The following is a 20,762-nucleotide window of genomic DNA, read 5'->3' as shown; positions in this document are numbered from 1 at the left end:
GCAAGGCCCTTGAAGAAGGTACAGCTGAGATAGCTGGTGGTGATTGCTTTGCCACTTTGTCGAGCAGCAGCTCTGGACAGCGGTTCAGCCTGGCGGTGGTGTCAGCTGTGGTGTGGGACAAGGCTGCGGGCTCGTGCAGGCCTCAGGTTTGGGGGCACAGGGGCCGGGTGCGGGGCAAGGAGACCTGCACGCACTCTGAGATGCTCTGGGGCTCCTTGCCTTGCCCTGGCCTGTGGTCGGGGGAGCAGCTCTGGCTAAGCGGGTGCCAGCCCGGAACGCTCCACACCTGCAGCTTGCAGGAGTGGTGCCCACGGCCAAAGCGGGAGGCAAGCCGGGCTCACCTTGCCCCACGCTTAGCACGTGTGCGGAGGGGCTCCGGCTGCTGCCTCTTCCCCCGGCCTGAGCGGTCCCTGTCTCTCGGGGGCAGGGAGGAAAAATAAAAAAGAAAGAAGGGCGCAGCCCGTGGGGTGGGCAGAGGCGAGATTTGAGGCACAGAGCGCCGCTGGAGTTTGCTTTTCCGAGCAGGTCTGAACAAGGCTGGGGAAGCGGGAAGCGCTGGGAGGGACCCCCAGCCCAGGCAGGACCGGAGCCGGGCGCTCCCGGCCGCCCGCGGGCCTCTGGCGAGCCGGGGCTGCGGGCGCTCGGCCGCGGGGAAGCCCGGGCGCGGCCCAGCGGCGGGGCCGGGTGCGGGGCCGGGTGCGGGGCCGGGCCTCGGCCGGCGCTGGGGACCGGGCCTCGGCCGCTGCGGAGCCCGAGCCCGGGAGCGCAGCGACACCTGCGGGCGCCCGGTCCCTGCCGGCCGCTGCTGCGGGCAGAGCGGGGCTGCGCGGGGCCCCGGCGGACACCGGCGGGCTGTGCCGGGCACGCTGCGAGCGGTCTGTCCCGGGGCAGCCTGCGCAGAGCCTTCCCTTCGGGGAGCTGCCGCGCTGCCGGGGAGCGCTGCTCCGTGCTTGGATGCCAGCGCGTACCCGGGTGCTTTGCGCAGCTGGCGCCTGCCGGCTGCGGGCCGGGCGGGGGGCTCGCACGGTCGCTGCGTGCCCGCCGAGGTGCAGGGGCGTAGCCGGGCTGCAGGACGAGGGTGCGGGGTGGGGAGCCTCCGAAAGGCAGGGCGTGTGGGGAGGGCCGGCCTGGCCCGCTCGGCAGCTGCCTGCGGTGTCGCTTCCAGGGGCCTGGTACCGCTGCCTGTTTCTAGGTGCGGTGCTGCGTCCCCAGTGCGTGTTCCCCCGCAGAGAGCAGCACGGCATGAAGCGATGCTCTGGGCCCGATCCTGTGACCCCCGTGCCATCCATGATCCCCGGAGGTTGCTGAGAGGGCTCCAAGTGCCCCAGCAGCCCCCAGATTTGAGGAGAAGAAGGCAAGGAGGGCCTTAGAGCATCGCAGCACCACGCACTCTCAGGCCGTGGAAAGCTCCTGTTCTTCCTCAGCGAGGCTTTTGTTGCTGCTTCCGTGGGTGCCAGGCCGGGGGACAAGATGGGGCGAAGGGGGTGGCCTCTGCCGGGCACGGACGCAGCCGGGCGGACTGGCTGCATCTCCCCGGGTTGCCCGGGGCTCTGGGCGAGTGCGTTTGTGTGTGCAGAGCTACCTCTAGTGGCCATGGGGCCCGGCCCGGCGCTGGGGCTGCAAATGAGCCGGGTTCCCAAATACAGCCCCGGGTGGGGGCCTCTTGGCAAGGGGCGGGGAGCCATCAGCCTTATGCCCACTGACACAAGGCTTCGGGTCACGACACTTGTATTGATCTCATGCAGGCAAGGGGGGGAACAGCTCCGTGTTTTCTTCAGGGCAAGAGGGAAATTGGGGAAGATGTGTTTTGTGCGTTGCAGGTGGGATGGATGGTGAGGCTTCCTTGTGTGCAGATCAGCAGTCGGGACAGTGCCCTGACAGCCCCTGCCAACACCCTAAGCTGCCTGCCAGGGCCTGGTGTAGTGTGGTGAGTTTTATTTGGTTGTAGCCTTCTGTGCTGAAGGCTCAAACGTGCCATGCCTTTGCTACTTTGCCCGTAACTGTTGCCCAAGACAGTGCCATGTTCACAGCATGCTAGCGTTAGGGATGTATATTTATGCTGCTAGGTAACCAGATACTATTATACAGACTCTGTGCTAGGAAGGAGGGCTTCCCCCAGCCTCTGCCTTTCTCCCCAGCCTTCCCAAATCTCTTCTGGTAACATTGCTCTGTAGATGTAGTTTAAGGTTCAGAGCATTTTCTCTGTTTTCTCAGCATCTGAAAAGAAGTACCTGAGATCCTTGTTCATAGGAAAGGCCCAGAGAGTGCAGATATTTTTCAGGCTGTGTATTTTACTTGTAGCGCAGTGGGACTGTGAGCGATGACTTTCATAAGGCACTAGAAGGCACCACTATAAGCTAAATGTGGTATATCCAAGTGATTGTATTTCTAAACAGAGCATAAAGCATGTTGTTAGCATCCTCTGTTTGAAGGACCAGCTTTAGGAAAAAGCATACAAGTAATGATTTTGTTTCAATAATGGTCCCTTTTTCTTTTCCTCCAACTCTTATATCTCATCAATAAGTTCTCCGGCCTTCATAAGTCCCCCAGATGGGACTTCCATCCTCTTTTGCCCAGGCAGAGTTATCATGAAGGGGCAGCGTCTCCGAGGACTGCTCTGGCGAGAGGTGGCTCATCCTGGAGGTAAGCTCGTTTGCCACAGTCATGAATGGTGAGAAGGAGCAGGGTGGGGTGGCAGCATAGCTGGGGGAGTAGTGGACATCTTCAAGAGGATGCAGAGGGTAGGACTGGGCTCCGGGGATGGCTGAAGTCCAACCTGAGCTTCGGTATGGGGAAACACCTCCGGACTCGTGTGAGGAGAGGCAGCTGGTGCTGGCAGGCAGTGCTTGCAGAGGGTCTGAGCATGCACCATCCGCCTGGCTGAGACTGTCCGGTGAGGTCTGCTCCCAGGGCTCTCTCTGCATGGAAGCGGGGAGAGAAGGCAAGACAGACCCTTAAGAATAAAAGCTTGTCCTGGAGGCAATGGCATATCTAGCTTGGCTTCACTCCCCACTCCCCCACTCCTTCACTAAGCCAAGCTACCCTGAGAGCCTAGCTGGGAGCACTCACGATGGTTTCTGTTGCTCTGGAGCAGTATTTGGTGTTAAAACTGTTGAAAGGAAACATTCGTGCTGTCAGTAGCGGGCAAGGCCTGGAATAGGCTCCCAGTGGGACTGATCAGCCCTGACTCTGCAGGGCCCAGGAGCTCTGCCCTGGGGGTGTGAATGGAGCTGGCTCCTGGGAAGAGGCAGGGATAGGAATAGGGAAAGGCAACTGCCTGGAGCTGACAAAGGATGTTGCTAGAAACTTAAGGAGCTTAATGGAGTAGTTGTTTTGGGGAGCAGGGAAGGTTGTTAATTTAGGAGCTGGTCTGCAACAGGAAGAGGGCACAATTGGAGGATAGGAACAAGGAGAAAAACAGTTCCCCCCCGGCCCTGCCCCATCTGCTGCGTGCTCTGCTGTCGCTGCCTCCTGTAACAGCCACATCCTTCCCGCATGAGTCCCCCTGACTTAACCCCAGCTTTAAATGGGTAATCTTTCATGGGGTGACTGAGAACCGTAGACTCACTCACTAGTAGGAAGTGCGCTGTGTCATTAGGGAAGGATGGCAGGAGAGGGGGCACAGAAGAAGGGCTGAAGAAGGAGCTGGTACCAGCTGTGAGGGGAGTAGCACGGTAATCCCCATATTGGTCAGTGAGATATGGGTCCAGAAGTGCCGGGTAGCCCTGAGTGGCAGAGGAATCGCACGAGAAGGGCTTGGACCCTAGAGGGGATGAGTAGACATCACTGACAAACTGCTTTGTGTTGTGGAAATCCAACTCAGTTGTGAAGGACCTCCTGACGCCGTAGTAACCAGCCGTGGTAGGTGAGCCTGTGGTGGTCAGAAAAAAGGGTTGGCTAAAGGGAAACCGTAACAGCAGCACCTGGGGAGCCATAGAGCTATGGGCACCTCTGCAGGTGCAAAGTAGAGCCCTTTTCTCTCTAGCATCGTCCAGGGCAGGAATCAATCTTGCCCTGAAACAGATGTGTCGGCCAAACTGCTTTTAGCACCTCAGAGTGCCCTGATCCAGCTGATGACCTCCATCTGCAGCAAACCAAATGCATTTTGGGAAGCTTCAAGTATGAGGACAGGGGTATGGGGGTTAGTTTTGCCGGTCTTTGCTTCTTCCTTGCTCTGCTACAGCTCCTGGGGAGGAGGATGGGGTTACAGCTACAAAATTATCTGCCTCTGTTCCAGCCTCACTCCGCTTTCATTGCCCAAGAGCTCAAGGGACAAAACAGGTCAGCTCCTGGTTTTGTACTTTCTTCAGCTCCAGGAAAAACTGGAAGATGCAGAGGGAAAAGAAGGGGTTCTGTGTCGCATCTCTATCAAAAGAGGTAGGAATTGCTTTAATTACCTCTCTTTCCCCTCTTTGGGAATTTCATACAAGACTACAGGGGCCTTTATTATTCCTGTTCCTGTTTTGACTCTTTCAATTACTTTCTTCCTGGGCTCTCTCTGAGGGGTGGCCCTGCTCCAGTTCTCCCTTGCTCACTTCATGTCTTTTGGAGCAGAAGAGTCAGGAGCTGTGTCAACTGTCCGACCTGCATTGAAGGTATTTATCGGTGGAGGAGATCCTCACCTGGCATTTGGACAAATGGTGACTGTGATGTGCTGGTGTTGCCCTGCAAAAGATAAAGGCATGTTAAAAGTGTCTTTTCAAAGCAAGGCGTCTCTCTAAGCATGTCGTTTGGGAAGGTGTTGGCGTAATTCAGATGCACTATTTGAACCTTGATGCTATGAGTATGAAGAGCTTAACTACAGGATTTCAAGCATGGGGCCTCTGAGGTATTAGCAGATGTAGGCTAAGAAGAGATTTTGAAGGTCTTGTGTAGAGTTGATAATATTAGAAATATCAAGATAACTGGCTTCTTTCTCATGTACTGCAGGGTCCCTTAATGCGGGTATAATGCTGAGCAGTCATTTTGGTGTTGGCACAAAACAGGTCTCAATAAGCTGGTATCTAAGTCCTTGGCTGGTCAAAACAGGCAAATTCTGTGCTGCCCATGTTCTAGCCCAGCTCTTCTGTGCTGCATCTACCTGCCACAGAGCTGCTTTAACTGGCCCCTCCTAGCAGAACAAGCAGGCTGTGTGTAGAAGGAGGTTGTTTCTAGCTCCTGTTTGGGTACTACAGCAATACTGATAATAATAATCTCCTCTTGGTCCCTAAGTAAGGGAGAATTAGCCCTGGTGCTCATGGTGGCTAATTCCTTACAAAGCACTGTGGCAAAGGTATCTGCTCCTCTGGAGCAGAGCTCGTACATGGAGTTTCATTGAGTTCTGTCTCCCAACCTCCAAACCCATAAAGCAGAAATACAGTGCCCACGGCTGCATCTACCTTGGCTGTGCTGTTGCCCTGGCCAGTGATGGTGGCATGCTATTTCCAGTTTGCATAGTGCAAACAGGAGGTTCCTGCCATAGCAAGCAACCAAATTTAGAGGTTTAGATTTGAATTAAATTTGCCAGTGCTAGGACTTCCTTTTACTGCTGAGGGAAGCTTGCAGCTGCTCCCTGCTCCGTCATGAAAATGAGCTCTGAGCCCACACAAGTCACACGGGCTGCAGGAGTGACAGGAGGTGTCAGGAAGGAGCCCTTTGGCTTGTGGGTAGATGAGGGTGTTCACACTGCAGGGTCAGGGCTTGCACCTGTCTCCAGCAGGGCCATTTTCAGCTGCAGACCTCAGTGAGGATCATAGCTGGTAATGCATGCTGCCCTGCAAAGCTAAAGCCTCCACATGCAAATCTGGTCTCAGCAGACACCCCTCTCTCGGCATCTACGTCACTTTAGTCATACCTTCTCCTGCTTCAGGGTTTTTCACCACCACCTCCTCTGCCTGCCCATGGCCATCATGTCCTGCAGCCAGCTCATGTCTGCGTTCACTGAAGAGGAGTCTCTTTGAAAGTAATGGTGCAGGCCTCTGTACTAGCGTTTAGACCCCGGTCTTAACACCCCACCAGGAAGTAGTCTAGTACTGTCTAATACTGTGTTTGAGGAAAAAGTTGAGTTAGGAGGTGCAGGTAGCACAGATGCTGCCTACAGGTCAAAGGACTACAGTGATGAGAGCTGGGATGCTTTGCTGGAAGGACAGGAAGGTCCCTGGGCACACCTGCCAGCCTCTAGTATGGAGCATTTCAAATTACCAGAGCATCTCAGCTCATCTTTGATCCCGCCTGTTCAACAGCCACTGAAACTATCTGACTGTGTGTCACAGGCAGCAGGTCCTTTTGCACATGCCTTTGATGGATAGCCCCAGAGCTGACATTAGCTGCAAGGGCTTTACCTGCCTTAATTCAATTGCAAGAGCCTCTGCAACAGCCCATCTTTGGCCTTCGTCATAGCAGGCACCTGCATACTTGCAGAGACCTACATTTCACTTGCTTCCTGGCTCCTTATGAGGTGATGAATTGCTCAGCTTAATTTAAGCCCATTAGTTCATTTTCTCCCTGCATTACTTCAGTACTGTGGGACTGGGGTAGCTGGATCTTCTGCAACACATCAGTGTGTCTATTTAGCATCACTTGAGCCCACAGCACATTTGGCTGTTGGTAAGCTTGGTCTCAGCCTGCCTTGTGCATGACCAGGCAGATATGATGGCTGGGGGTACCACAGAGAGCTGCGTTGCTTCACTGCCTTGGTAACCTAGGAGTGGTGTTCAGCTACAAGGCTGCCTTGGGGGAGTAAATGTAAGGGTCCAGGTCAAAATAATGACCTGGTCCTGCAATGGGGACCTGTGGTGCCCTTTGACCATACTTTGACTTCAGTGTATCTCCTCTCTGGGCCAAATCTGTAGTACAGCAGCTGAAGTAATAAAAATTAATAATAAAAGCAAAGCTTAGTCCGGGCAGGGCACCTCACCGGTTTGCTGACAGCAAGCTTGCTGAATGATCTGTCCCTGGCCTCTGAGTGCTGCTGGGCATAGTGCTTCATCTGTCTACCTACCAGTTTCCCCACCTGATAAGAGGGTAATTCTTTTATCGTGCAGAGGATAACTGCTGGTTCATGCCTATGCGGTGGATGAGCCAAAGGAAAAAGTGTCAGACCCTCCCTGAAGCCCAGGACCAAGCCCTTCTGCTCTGCAGTTGGTGGGAACTCAGAAGCCCAAATTGTGTGGTTTTCATCATGGCACGCACTGGTTTCCTATCATTTAGTGTGTGCAGGGCCTGGCTGTTATGAAATTGTTGCTGTTCTGCTGCCTCAGTAAACAGCCCAGCAGCTCACCTTTGATGAGCAATGACCTTTCTGTAGCAGCACAGATCTCCTCCATAGACCTCCCCTTGCACAACAAAGGCTTACTGATTTTGGAGCAAAGATCATGTTCAAACAAAAGATGCAGCTAAATTACACTGCATCATAAATATACAGAGGGGTGTTCAGTTATCTGCCGTTTGCTTTGATTCTGGATTATATTATGTCAGATAAACAGAGCTGCACTTGCAGCTGTTCTTTTCATGACACATTCAAGCAAATACGGATGTTTGCCCTGCACAATAATTTTTCGTCTCTCATAGGGAATTAGCAACAGGCCTGATTTTGCATTAGATAGACACACAACTGCTAAGCTTTGGAATACAAAGCAAAGGACAATAAAGCAAGCAGCAAGTGTTTTACAGTTCCTAGGGCTTTTGATTGCAGCCATTGAAGCTGCCGCCTCCAGAAAGGGAGCAGGTAAAGCATGATAGTTATCAACCAGGATCTGTTTTCGCAGTAAGTGCAAACACAGCAGTTGTTTCCTGATGCTCCCCAAAGCAGTCTTCCCAAATGCCTGCCTTGTGGGAGCATGTGTTTCCCAGTGACTGTCCACGGCTCAGGGGGTCTTCTGCATTAGCTGAAGGCTCTGAAGAGATCTATGGCTAGATCTTGCCTTGTTTGGTAACGTCCATTCTGTTTTTCTGCCTGTTCTGTTACACAGAGTTAACATGCATGAAGGTAACGGTGAGAAAAATACTTGAGGTCTTTTTGTTTTGCTAAAGGCAAAAAGCCTGAGGCAACTGGCTTGGGAGGAAAAGAGCATCAAAACTCCTAATATGTGTCTTCTGCTGCCAGTAATTCAGGTCTCTGCTCCCACCCTTTCCTTCCAGGACACAGTTCCAGCAGCTTGACTGCATCTCCTCATCTGTCAGTGGCTCCATTGCTCCCAATCAGCCTGGAAGTGAAGTGCTGCTAATTGGTAAAGGTGAGTCTTGAGAGCGCACAGGGAATGGCTTACTGTGCCACTGGATGCCACGTGCTGGCACCTGCAATATTGTGTCCCCTTCTGGGGGCAGCATTGCTTTTCTGGCTAGTCATTGAGAAAAAACAATGTAGCGTACTATAATTTGACTTAGGTTTCCTGTTGCCATAGGACCACTTTAAAAAGAAATCATCTCTTACAACCTGATGCTTGGCCTCTTTCCAGACCATAACATCACTGCATCTCCCCTGGCACCCTAGTATGCCAGAGAGGAGCTGGAAGGAGCACAACATTCAGGGAAGAACATCTATTTTTGTGGCACTGAGTTGTTCAAGTGTGGCTAGTGAAAAAGAAAGTTGACTTGGAAAGGTGTCGTATGCAGGATGTGACAGGAATGAGAAATTTAGCATTACTGATTTGCTTTTAAAAAAAAAAAAAGACTTTAATCCCTCAAAGGTCCACTGATGTAAAAAAATCAAGGAGCCATCTGTGATCTTTTGGGGCAAACACTAGTGTTGCAAATGTTTTTGCTATTCCCTGTCAATATTGGCAGTGCCCTGAACTCAACATAAATGCTCTTTAAACCAGAGGATTACATGACATGACTTTTCTGTTTTTAAAAAAAAAAAGAGGGGGGAGGCCACTTACACTGAAGCGGGAGCCACTGCTCTGCCTGGATCGTTTTTCAGCAAGAAGGTCTTTGACTGTGTGTTTCACTCGCACTCCTTGGTACACGCGTTTGCCAAAATCTGTAGGGACTGAGGGAAGGAAATGAGCATTAGAGGAGTTCAGTGAAAGCACAGAGTAGCTGGAAGAGGTTGTTAAGGAAGAAGAAAATTCATTGCCTCTGTACACCAAGTTAGGAAGGAGGCATATAAGACTGCTATTATTAATACAAAATCATCCCTTAGGAGCCCAACAGTGAAGGCTGCTTGTTTGCAGAGAACAAAGACTGAGGTGCCCTATTTCAGCATTGGGTGCCATGTGGTTTCTGTGCAGCTCCTTCTGTGCCAGATATGGCTGGCTGATGGTTTTTGGCTTTTGTTTTTCCAAAGAGAGCTACATTTTCCCTTCGGGTCAGCAAAATTTGATTTAACTGTACAGCCCCTACTGCTTTCAGCAGAAATGCTGTGGTTTAGCTCCTCCTTGCTCTTCTAGACTTGCTGGCTTTGAGCACATTGCTCTGCGAGCTTTGATCTCGGTGCAGCAAAGGTGGAAATACCCTGGACGGTTGGAGTGGCTCCTCTGAACGGTGATGTGAATCACAGTGCAGCTCGGGAAAGGAAAAGGAGCTGGACACTCAGGCTGCTTTGTATCCACAGCAAATACAGGCAGGTACTTGGGGACTCTGTTGCTTTATCAAGGTTATTGAGGAAGGGGTACAGTGTCTCGGCCATGTCTCCCAAGAGGCTGATGGCAGGCCTGGCTCCGCTTTCTTGACCTGCCTGGGATTCAGCACAACCTGTCCATAGGGTCTTTGTGACTTTTGGTGTGAGGCATCTATCCTCCTCCTCTGCCTGGATAAAGCTTTGCAATATCTGCCTTGTGTACAGGCATTCTGGCACAAGCGAGGGCAGAGAGGTATGAGGTATAATGCCAGGGACAGCTCTTTTACCCTGGCTAGCAGGCTGTGCCCGAACAGGGAGCTCACACCTGTGGAGCCAGGGAGCCATGTCCATATGGGCTTTTATTGAAATCTTTCAGAGAACAACTTAACTTTGAAGCTAATCCCTTGGAAAACATGCAGCTGTGTTCTTCCAAGGGAACACAGCTATTCCATAGCTCATGTGTTTGATCTCTAAAATTGTTATTTATCATTTTGCCCTTCTGCTTTTCAGGATGTGAAAAGCTCCACTGGCTCCATTTGTCACTTTCATTCATGTGGCATTGTGTCCCCAGGTGCTCATACGCATGAAGAGCTTAGAAAGGAAAGAGCAGAGGGTTTAAACAACACAGAAGCTCAGTGCTGGCTTGGGGTTACCCCAAATGTTTTCTGTTGGGCCATAGTAACTGCAATTTTGGGCAACTGCAACTTGGTTTTGGTGTTTGAGTACTAGCCAAGAGACTTCATCCAAGACTAGGTACAAGGCAAACACATTGCAAGAGACAGTGCCCCAAAGAGCTTATGATCAAAATAGTCAAAATAGACTTGAATGCTGAGTCCATACCAACCAGCAAGTATCCGTGGACAAGCCAGGACACAGCCAGACATGGATATCAACTCTTGCAGCTGAGAGGAATCTCTATACTGAGGCTGGCTCTTTTCTACGGCCCAAGGAAGAAATCTCCCTCCTGTAGTCCATTTTCAGGGCTGTTTTTACTGAAAGCAGTTGGAAGCATGGGTACCTGGTGTGCACATGTAGCTGGAGCTCAAAAGCTGTGGCAGAGCAGGTATAACTAGCAGAAACAGCTATACTTTCTGCATCGGAAACTTCACATCTTTGCATGAGAGTTCCTTTAGAGAGAACAGTGTTGCAGTTTGATGGAAAAGCCTGAACTGTATAGCACATTTCACAGAGTTCCATCATGGTTTGATACCTGCAATAACTCATGCAGACTTTGCTAGCTGCATCTGGTTGAAGATTCAGGCCTTGATTCAGCACAGAACTTCTGGAGGAGGACTGAAGCCAAGGAGACAGTCTCGTATTTAATTTTCAGAATGGGGATATTTCTAAAATAGCATCACTGGAAAAGCTGTGAGCAGCTTTTATTCTTTTATTCTGCAGTCTGATATTGCCAGATCCTACAACCTCTTTGTATTAACTGGCCTTGCTTGTCTGTGACCATTTCTAGCAAGTGTCTGATGTTCTGCACTTCTGCAGTCCTGTTTTCCTAACATCTTTCCTATGGTCTAAAGACACTAGAAAAACACTTCCACACCTCCTTACTTTTACACATGGGTGCTGTGCTATTGAAGTTACTTCACTCATATACTCACAGTTATTCCTCTGCTCAAGTTCTTATAAGTAAGTAATGCAATGGCTCTGTCCTCTAACCCTGTTTTTAACTTACATAACTAAACCTGTTGCTTTCAGTGAGTTATTCAGCAGGATCTGATGCTGAGCTATTAGAACTCCAGATAACTCTGCTTATTGGCAGCATCGGGGAAGGGAATGCTAATTTAGGCCCGAGTTTATATAATTTTCAAGTAAATTGAATCATATTTCACATCATTTTGATCTAACTGCTTTTTGGGAAAATATTGCATTGTGAAGGAATATAAATTCAATCTAGAGAAGGCGGAACATGCTAATAGATACTATTAAATTCTTGGGACATTAAAGATGCCACATGTTGATTTTAGACAATTCTTCTTTCTGATTTTTTTTTTTTTTAATATAAGCCCAAGGATGGCATGGTATGTTCTTTCCCTGATATTTCCATGAAGATGCATCTTTATGCCTGTGAAAAGTCAAGGTGCTTAAACTCACCTGTTTCCATTGTCGTCACTGCTGACAAGTCCCAGCTCTCAGATTCTGCAGGACTTTGGAGAAGGGCCGTCTGTCATGAGCTTCCCAGAGCAGAGTGAAGTCAGTGCTCATACTCCACTGGTAAAGTTCCAGCTGAGCCTGATGGAAATATGTTTTCTACAATTTAGTGATGTCTCCATGATACCTTGTTTGGGATTTGCTTAAATGCAAATCTCTTGATGTGTGTTTCACTCCAATTTGCATGGTCAGTGTGGATCATTCCCGAAGAGTCTCTTTCCTGTCTGAGCTGACATTTCATGGATGAAAACTGAGCTGAGGTTTACTGACAGAAAAATCTTGGGTTAAAGTGAAAGGCTGGTAAGTCTTGCGGTGATGAGCCATCTCCTTACAGGTGAGGAACCTGGCTGAGAAACAGGGCTTGGGACAAGAGCATCTTGTGTGCGAGACACCCATGTGCTGTTGAAGATGCACATAGCAGGCCTTACTCAGGGAGTAGTATTGTCTCTCTGGGACCCCACAGGCTAGCTTGTGCATTGCACAATTAAAACTGGATCTTTGGACACTGTGAACCCAGGAGGCTTTGCATGGCATCATCCACTAGCACCTGTGGGGAGAGGGGTAACAGTCATGGGACCAGCAGGAACATCCTTTAGCAAACCCAGGGTTTGGCTCTCTGTTATCAAACAAGAGGTCCCCTTTCTGAAGGTCTGAGGTTAGCCTCCAGTGAGGTGCCAGGAGGGGAAACAGCAGCCAGGAAAGGACCTGTTCTTACACTGCTGCTGGACCCAGATTAAAGGGACCTTTGGCCAGGCCTGCTATAGCCATTCCTCTGTTCCCAGCCTCCAAACGATAGCGAGCCTGTTTCTGCAATATCTGAACCAAGGCAGAGTTAAGCCTTTAAATTCTTCTTTAAGCACTGTAGCTTATATCCTAGGTCTGAAACATATCCACACTTGCTGAGAGTGCCATTTTCCCTGCAACTTGGTTAGCACAACCTATCAATACGGTGAAGACAGGCTGTGATGAGGCAGATGATCTCTGGAGCGTTTTGTGTGCAAGCAGAGTGGGCTGGTGCACAGTATTGCTGTGCTCATCTTACACAAGCAGGACAAGACTGGCGCCAATATGTTCCTCGTAATTAAATATTTCTCCTCTTGTGGAGTCTGCTGCCAGCTTGTGGGTCTATTAGGTAAGATCTGTCCCTCTTTGTAATTCCATGCGCTTTCCCAGGCATTGGCCTGGAGATGAATTTGGCCTGTCATGTGAGCTGCCTTCCTGGGGAAGGCTACTGGGTTTTTTAAGTGTAGTTATTCTTTTCCTTCAGAAGAAAAATAAAACACAAAGAGCATCAGCTGGCAAAGACTGCATCTGCTCAGGCTATTGAGGCAAGTGGGGAAGGCAGAGCTGAAATAACATCCTGAATAATTCCCAATATTCTTAACTTGCAGAATGACTTGGGTATTCTGCCTGCTCAGACATGGAGCTCGGGACCAAGATAACATCACACAGTCAAGCTCATGGAAGACTCGAGCTCCTGTATACACAGTCTTTCACCATGTGTATATGTCCTCTTATCTAAGACGAGTCTTATTTTGGCCTGTCCATTCCTGGCCACCCCCTCCTAGTACCCACAGGTGTCTCGGATTTGGCTGTCAGGTAATAGAATGGGCAGGAAGCACCAGGCGGGCCGGGGAAGCGTGGGCAGATGTAAAGTCGCAACAGAAGAGGGCTGTCTTTGCTTTGTCAGCAATAGGCTTAGTTTGCCACCTGGCTCCTGGCAGGCTTCCCAGGTAGTTTTGTCTCCTGTGCTGGATATTTATATACCTTGGTTAGGATATACAAGTTAAATCCCAGCCCCATTCAAGCTAATAGCTTTGCACTGTCTAGCCAGTCCAGGTGTTTTCTGTGCTGATTACAAAACAGTTACATTGAAAACAACAGATCCTGCAGAAAACAAATAAACAGAGATAAAATAAAAATTCAGCCAGCCTTCTTTTAGATAAGATCCATCTCTTACCCTACATTTCATTTGAAAAAGCATCAGACCCAGATTTTCTATATGATTTCATGAATTTGGGCATGTACTTTCCATTCACGTCAGAGGGGAAAGCCTGTGTGTATGACAGGAGTTACAGAAGCAATCGTGTATTGGCAAGGCACGCTTTGTGGCACGTTTTATACAATCCCATTTGGTTTTAGCATGGCATTTACCTGTGCCAAAGCAACCTTTCTGAGAATTGTGTCTCCATTTTGCGTTACAAAAGCCTGGAACAACAGATATAGTAGTCAACGTACGTTTGTTTAATGCAAACTGTCCTTTCAATCTGTCTTCTCATTACAGAGTCAAGAGAGTATGTTGCGTTATCTCACAGCAGGAACCACAGTACTGGTGGGTTTTGTATTCGGCGCTTGGCCGGGATGCCCGGTTGCGTGGATTTTGAGGGCTCTCTTTGTCTGCGCGAGGAACGACTCCGGAGGCACCAGAAATGAACGTCTGCGGCAGTCGCAAAGCCTGTGCTGGTAGTCTCCGCACGCTCCTGCAACGCCAGGTTCCGTGCCAAATCTTATAACAACAGAAGCGGTCCCGGCTCCCGGGATAGGGGTTTCCCAACACCAAACGCGAGTTAGTTCCGCGGGTGTCTGCGAGGACGCGCTCGCGGGGCAGCCCCAGGCGGCCCCGGAACCTTTGTGAGCCGGCGCCGCTTCCCGGCGGGCCCGCTCGGCCGCTGCACGCGCGCAGCCGGCTCTTGCGCGGGGATTGGTCAGCGGCCCGGCGGGGCGCCTGCGATTGGGCGGGCGGTCGGGCGCGGTCCGTTGGGTTCCGGCGCCCCCCGGTGGGGTAGGGGCGGGCGGAGGCTGAGCGGGGCGGTTTCCCGCGCCCGGTGCCCCGGCCCCCGCCTCGCCCGCCGGTTCGGCGCCGCTGGGCCCGGCGGCCCGCCGCGGTGGCTCCGCCCCGGCTCCGGCCGCCCCTGCGGGAGCGCGGGGCCGCCCCTGCCGAGGCCTGCCGGACAGCGCCGGGGCTGGTTTCGGGCAGTGGGTGCCCGCGACGGTGAGGGGAGCCCCTGGCGGCTCGCCCTGCCCTCCAGGGCCGGCGGCCCCGGCCATGCCTCCCGCCAAGGCCGGCGGCAAGGAGGCCTTGGTGCTGCAGTGCGAGTGGGAGGTGTGCACCTACGTGGCCTCGAAAATGGAGGAGTTTTGCGAGCACGTGGCCCAGCACCTGCAGCAGCACGTTCCCGGGGAACACCGGGATGAGATGGACCCTCTCGGTAAGGAGCTAGCAGCCTCGGCCGCTGGGGCGTGCGAGCCCTCTCCTCTGAGATAGTTCCTTGTGAGAGAATGTTCCTCTCCCTGAGGAGAGCAGCGCTGCCTGTTGCAGGACTGGAATCTCATGAAAAATGCCGTGGTGTTTGTCTGCAGGATCCTGAGCTTTACTCTCAGAGTTTCCATCAGACCATTATGGCCGGTATGTCTCCTGTTTGTGTTGCAGAGGAATACACATGTTTGTGGCAGGAATGCGGTTTCTGCTCCCCAGAGAGCTCAGCCGACCTCATTCGCCACGTCTATTTCCACTGCTACCACACCAAGCTGAAGCAGTGGGGGCTGCGGGCCCTGCAGAACCAGTCAGATGTGAGCCATTGCCAGCTGGACTTCCAGAGCCGCAATATCATCCCTGAGATCCAGGAGAACTTTCTGTGTCTGTGGGAGTACTGTGAGGTGAGAACAGGGGATCCAGTTTTGCTTTCCTCTGTGTTGTCCGTGATGTGGCGGCCAAGGGAAGGAGAGCTGCTTTTGTCCTGCAGCTCACCTGCATGTCTGCCTGTTATCTGTGTTTGTACCTGTGTGAAAGCGTCTGTTGTGCTCTGGCTGATGCCAGCTCGAGCTGATCTTTTCCCCCTGTTCTGTCTGTCCCTGCTCCCCAACAGAGATCATTTGATAATCCCGAGTGGTTCTATCGGCATGTGGAGGATCACAGCTTCTGTTCGGAGTACAAGGCAGCAGGGAAGGAGAACCATGTGGTCCTCTGTGGCTGGAAAGGTTAGTGGGTGCATGCGAGCCCTCTCTAGAGAGCTTTGCACAGGGCTGGATTGCAAATGTTGAACAGGAGAACTCTGTACTCCTTGGCAGGGTTTCAGAGAGCCTCTTGAACTTTAAGAATATGTGTGCATGGTCCTAACAGTGAAATACTCCTGTAGAATTCCCTTCAGGGGATCCAGTTGAGTGCATAATATTAAACTTTTAATTTGAATTTAATTACTACCTAGAAGAAAAGGCTCCAGTTTAACTTCTTCAATAATTTCTCTCTCCTGTGTTTGTGCAATTGCTTTAGCTACTTGCAGTGGTGGGGGCCCACACCAGTTGTACACTAGTGATCTCATTCTGCTGTGGCCCTGCTCTGTGAGCTTTTTGGAGAAGGGAGTTGATCCTTGCTAGTCAAAACAGAAGCAAGAAGCCTGCCATTCGGTCAAGCTGTGGATCATGGCCCATGTTTGAAGGATTTTAATGGCATTCTGTTGTATGTTTAGACTGCGATTGCACCTTCAAGGGGCGCTGCAAACTGCGGGAGCACTTGCGCAGCCACACGCAGGAGAAGGTGGTGGCCTGTCCTACCTGTGGGGGGATGTTCGCCAACAACACCAAGTTCTTTGACCATATCCGCCGTCAGACTGCGCTGGACCGTAAGCTCCTGCGGGTTGGAGAGGAGTGGGTTGTGTGCAGTTCTCTGGCTGCGCCATTTGGTTTGCTAGAGCTGCCTGTTCTCTGCGAGGAAAGGACAGAGGTGTGCTTGGAAACAGCCTGGTTTCTCTGGTGGCTGGGAACTCAGACACTGATGAATCTCTGAGAAGTGTCTTCTTGCAGAGGCAGGAGGGTTGGAGGCTGAGAAGGCTGCACAGGGCTCACATTGCTGCAGCCGGAGCTGTTCCTCCTATAGGGACCCAGGACTGAAGTCAAAGGCAGCAGCTGGACACTTGTAGCAGCAACTGGGGATTTGCTTATTGAGTTCCCTTGTGCTGTGCTGGTGACGTGTGTGTGATGGTTGCTCCCCAGTTCCTGCACTGGCAGCACAAGGAGGCTGTGCGAAGGGGAGGCAGATTGGTCTTTGCAAGCGGTGGGGTTTTTTTTTTTGTTTGGCTTTGTAGTCAGTGTCTGCTCTCTCTGCCTGGAGAGAAGGGTTCCTAGCTCCACTGTAACTACCTCTTTTTCTCACTTGCTGCTCTTTGTGCTGTTCTCTCTGCTTTGGTCTCTTTTCTCACCACCACCTCCCCTTTCCTCCTGGCCCTGGTGCTGCAGAGCAGAGGTTTCAGTGTTCTCACTGCTCCAAGAGGTTTGCCACAGAGAGGCTGCTGCGTGACCATATGAGGAACCATGGTGAGTAAAGGCCCCTTCTCCCAACTGAGGCTCTGAAGAGTGTGTGCTCTCCCCTGCTTTGTGGTAATGTTCTCCACCCATTCTTTTGCACAGTGAACCATTACAAGTGCCCTCTGTGTGACATGACCTGCCCGCTGCCCTCCTCCCTGCGCAATCACATTCGTTTTCGGCATAGTGAGGAGCGGCCATTCAAGTGTGACTACTGTGACTACAGGTGAGAACCAGGGCTTTCCGTCTCCCAGACTGGTGACAGAGAAGCACCCAGTCATGTGTGTGTATGTGCTACACAGTGTTCAGCTTTGTTCCCTTATCATTTCCTTTTAGCTGCAAGAATCTCATTGACTTGAGGAAACATCTGGACACGCACAGCAAAGAGCCAGCCTATCGCTGCGAGTTTGAGGCTTGCAGCTTCACTGCACGTTCCCTCTGCTCCATCAAACTGCACTACCGGAAAGTCCATGAGGTGGGAAGGGAGCAGAGGGCTATTCTGCTGCGTACTGTCTCCCAGTGAGGCTGAGAACCACTAAGTGCAACATGCTGTACAGAAGCATGAGGCAAAAAGCTAAAGTCAAGTGCCCTAGGCTGACCAGGGCTGTAGGAATGTGAGGTCGGGTTGCGTTCCTTTCTTACTGCTGCAATGATATGTCATGTCAGTCTTCTCAGAGAACCTGATTCCTCCTTCCATGCACATGCATGGATACCAGGCCCTCTGATCAGACTCATGGGGTATTTACATCCCTCTCTCTGCCCTTCAGGGTGACTCAGAGCCCCGGTACAAGTGCCATGTCTGTGACAAGTGCTTCACACGTGGAAACAACCTCACTGTCCACCTCAGGAAGAAACACCAGTTCAAATGGCCCTCGGGGCATCCTCGCTTCAGGTACTGCCCATCTTTAGCTCCTCACTACCTCCTCTCTAGTGCAGGAGACAGCTGGAGCTGCGTCTTGCTGGAGCAAAGATCTAGCAGTGCTTGGGCTCTGATGTTTGCCTGTAATGTGCTCAAGACCCATTTCCCAGTAGCTGGGAGGCACTGGGCAGCAAGCATTCAGTGGGATCTGGCACAGCAACAGAGCAGTGCTGGGTGGCAGCTCTAGCAGTGGGTCGGAGATTAGGGGCAAGGGCAGCAGTGGTTCCATCAAAGCTGCATCTGGTGGGACGCTTCTGAGCTTGGCAGGGTCCAGGTCCAGGTGTCCCATTTTAGAGAGAGCTGCTATGGATCAGTCTCTTGACAGATGCCTCTGCTGCATCCTCTCTAGGAAACTCCAAAGGGTTTCCAGAGTCTAAAAGCTGGGAGGGGAAGAGGATGGACTTCAAATGCTCACAATGAAAGAGTGGTGGAAGGAGATGGGCATGGGAGATGATAGAGGCCTGGCAGTAAGCTCAGAAGCTGCCACATGGATGGGTTTTTAGGGGTAGGGGCTGAAGGGTTTTTATGCTACTTGCCTGGTATCATCTATGTAGCACTGGGCATTGGAACCCAGAATATAGTGCCCCTTCCTTGGCTGCTGCTTCAAGGCTGCTACCTGTCTCTTGGGAAGGGGCTGCAGTGTGACTGGCTCCATCACCCCTGCCTGTCTCTGCTCAGGTACAAGGAACATGAGGATGGCTACATGAGGCTGCAGCTGGTGCGTTACGAGAGTGTGGAGCTGACAGAGCAGCTACTGAAGGACAGAGAGAAGCGAGGGGAGGCACTGGATGGCTCAGCTGAGTGTGTGGTGCTGTCTGAGGGTGAGGGCAACCTGCAGGGCATCATTCTGGAGGCCCCGGCAGAGGCTCCCCTGGTAGAGAACAGTATCACTGAGCTGCCAGCGGCCCCGCTGCGCCTGGCCCCTTGTTCTCCTGACAGCCCTGAGCCAGCACGGCTGAGTGCCTTCCCAGGAGCAGCGCTGTCATCGGAGCAAGAACCCAGCACCCCAGCCAACCCCATCATCCGTGTGGTGAACCGGACCAATGAGCACGGGGAGAGTGAGACCGTGTATTACGTCATGGCCAGCACGTCCTCAGAGGAGCAGGTGGCAGCAGCTGGCGGGCTGGCTATGGAGCTGGAGGAGAATGTCATGGACCGTCTGCAGAAGACTGCTGAGGAGCTGGGCATCCAGATTGTGTGAGGTGCTCACTTGCATCTCTGCATGAGGAAAACTTGGGCTTTCATGGGATGTGCTGGTGGGGGAGGTTGGGAAGTGCTTGGGGGAGAGGGCTGAGCTCGTCTTTGCCTACCTGCACCTGGCTAACTGCTGCCCCAGCCTCACTGGCTGCTGATTCTGGTCAGCATGGGGAGAGGGGAAGGACAGGTCTCTCTCAGTTGTGGGTCAAGTATTCTGAGCTGGAAGGAGCTGTCTGTCCTCTCCTTTTGGGCATTAGGGACTAGCAAGCCTCTCCCACCCTTCCAGGAGTTTTGGCCTTAGCCTGACGCAGGCCTTCCCCTCTTGGTCACTCACTGGTGATGTGGTCCCTGCTGCTGTGCAGCTAAGTTGTCAGCCCTTGCGAAGCCTGGTCCTCAGCTAGGATCTCCCCAGGCGGGATGGTGTGCTGAGCAGACACTGCAGCTGAAGCCTCTTCCCTGGAGAAATGTGTGGCCCTTAGCAGGCCCGTTCTTCTCCATCCATACTTTGTTCTCCAAGGGATGGCGTGCTCTACTTCTGCCTTCAGCAGCCCTTCCCTGCACATCATCTTTCCAAGGGTGTTCAGCTGGTGCTGTTGGTGATGTTTGCACCGCTGATCCCATTACACTGCGCTGATCTCTGGGAGGAAAGGGCTGGAGGTGCTGTCCCTTGCAAGCTACTGCTACCCTGCAGCGCTGGGGGATTGGGAGCTTCTTACTACTTCTGTCCTTCCCTGGGTTTCCTCCCCACATTGGGGTTTGGGCTCCTGCTTGGGCAAAGTGTACTTTGGCAAGACAAATAAAAGTCAGACTGCCAGGCCAACCAGTGTCTGGTGTCTGTTTCAGCCCTATCCCTGCCAGCTGTGGCGTGTTGTGAGAGGATGAGACCAAGTTGCCTAGAGCCTGCAGCGTGGGAGGTGGGCACTGAAGAGCTGCCAGGATCACTTGACATGTCCTATGTGCTGCCACTTGGTGCAGCTGGCAGCTGCCTTGGAGAGTGTTGTTCCACATCCCCAGAGGTGGCACTGGAAGGCCAGGTTTAGCTCTGGCACTTTTGTTCCTTGCTGTCCTGATGCAGGTTTGATTTTTGCTGCCTCCTTCAGGATGTGAATGTCAGCTGCCTGCAATGTCACTTTCTGAATATAGAGAGTAGCCTGGGCTTGTGAGCAGAGCCAGCTCGCCCTTTGTCGAGCGATTTGGATGAGGACAGTGTGAAGCTGGTGTCCCTGGAGGGACACTTGGGCCCTCACCACCCTGTGTGTGGAGGTGATGTGCCCAGACAGAGGCAGGGAAGGTGCCCTGCCAATCTCCTGGGCTGGACGCTGATTTTTTTTTTCCCCTCGCTTCCTTTCTCGAGTAGTTCAGCAAAAGCTGTTGGAATTCCAGGTTAAGGGAGGAAATCACTTTATGCTAAACCATTGGCCATCTGTTCACTTTCTAATTGCAAACACTGGGTGTGATTTGTGGCTGTGCTCTTAGGATGGGGTGATGAGAGCAGCCCCTTAGGCCTGCGCCCTGGGTGAGGGTCAGCATGCTCTGCAGTTGCCGTACACAGGGGCTGGGTGAGGAGCAGGGATGAAGTGGGCAGAGCTGCCCACTGCAGGCTGTGTGGGAAGGTTTATTGGGGCTGCATGCGTGTGTGAAGGGCAATGT

At 52.1% G+C, this 20,762-nt stretch overlaps 2 protein-coding genes across 3 annotated transcripts; one reads left to right on the top strand and one right to left on the bottom strand.

The window, feature by feature from the left end:
* Positions 1-2,516: 2,516 nt before the first annotated feature.
* Positions 2,517-9,607, bottom strand: POU2AF2 (POU class 2 homeobox associating factor 2). The gene is made up of 5 exons (XM_075723402.1): positions 9,540-9,607; positions 8,859-9,018; positions 4,623-4,665; positions 3,573-3,871; positions 2,517-2,918 (listed from the first exon to the last, which is right to left on the bottom strand). Exons 1-5 carry the CDS (start codon positions 9,605-9,607, stop codon positions 2,517-2,519), a joined length of 972 nt encoding a protein of 323 aa, XP_075579517.1.
* A 5,137-nt stretch (positions 9,608-14,744) lies between these two features.
* On the top strand, positions 14,745-19,836 carry HINFP (histone H4 transcription factor). Of its 2 annotated transcripts, XM_075723181.1 has the most exons (10): positions 14,745-14,907; positions 15,129-15,355; positions 15,565-15,676; positions 16,165-16,317; positions 16,931-17,008; positions 17,102-17,222; positions 17,333-17,471; positions 17,764-17,888; positions 18,594-18,736; positions 18,855-18,910. In XM_075723181.1, exons 1-10 carry the CDS (start codon positions 14,745-14,747, stop codon positions 18,872-18,874), a joined length of 1,281 nt encoding a protein of 426 aa, XP_075579296.1. In that variant the 3' UTR covers positions 18,875-18,910. The 2 variants fall into 2 exon arrangements, with proteins under 2 accessions (XP_075579296.1, XP_075579294.1); XM_075723179.1 differs by having other exon boundaries at positions 18,594-19,836.
* Positions 19,837-20,762: the final 926 nt, after the last annotated feature.

This window comes from Pelecanus crispus, chromosome 19 (genome assembly GCF_030463565.1).
Source record: "Pelecanus crispus isolate bPelCri1 chromosome 19, bPelCri1.pri, whole genome shotgun sequence".
Classification (NCBI taxonomy): domain Eukaryota; kingdom Metazoa; phylum Chordata; class Aves; order Pelecaniformes; family Pelecanidae; genus Pelecanus; species Pelecanus crispus.
This window is presented reverse-complemented; position numbering and strand designations above follow the sequence as displayed.

What these genes read in the sequence shown, in the direction of transcription:
- HINFP (XM_075723179.1), top strand. Translation starts at nt 14,745, where the DNA reads ATGCCTCCCGCCAAGGCCGGCGGCAAGGAGGCCTTGGTGCTGCAGTGC. An exon ending in CCGTCAGACTGCGCTGGACC is followed by an intron (nt 16,318 to 16,930) that starts GTAAGCTCCTGC and finishes CTGGTGCTGCAG; the next exon opens with AGCAGAGGTTTCAGTGTTCT. An exon ending in TCGGGGCATCCTCGCTTCAG is followed by an intron (nt 17,889 to 18,593) that starts GTACTGCCCATC and finishes GTCTCTGCTCAG; the next exon opens with GTACAAGGAACATGAGGATG.
- POU2AF2 (XM_075723402.1), bottom strand. Translation starts at nt 9,607, where the DNA reads ATGGCCGAGACACTGTACCCCTTCCTCAATAACCTTGATAAAGCAACA. An exon ending in GAGTCCCCAAGTACCTGCCT is followed by an intron (nt 9,019 to 9,539) that starts GTATTTGCTGTG and finishes AACCTCTTCCAG; the next exon opens with CTACTCTGTGCTTTCACTGA. An exon ending in ACACAGCGCACTTCCTACTA is followed by an intron (nt 2,919 to 3,572) that starts GTGAGTGAGTCT and finishes GCTTCCATGCAG; the next exon opens with AGAGAGCCCTGGGAGCAGAC.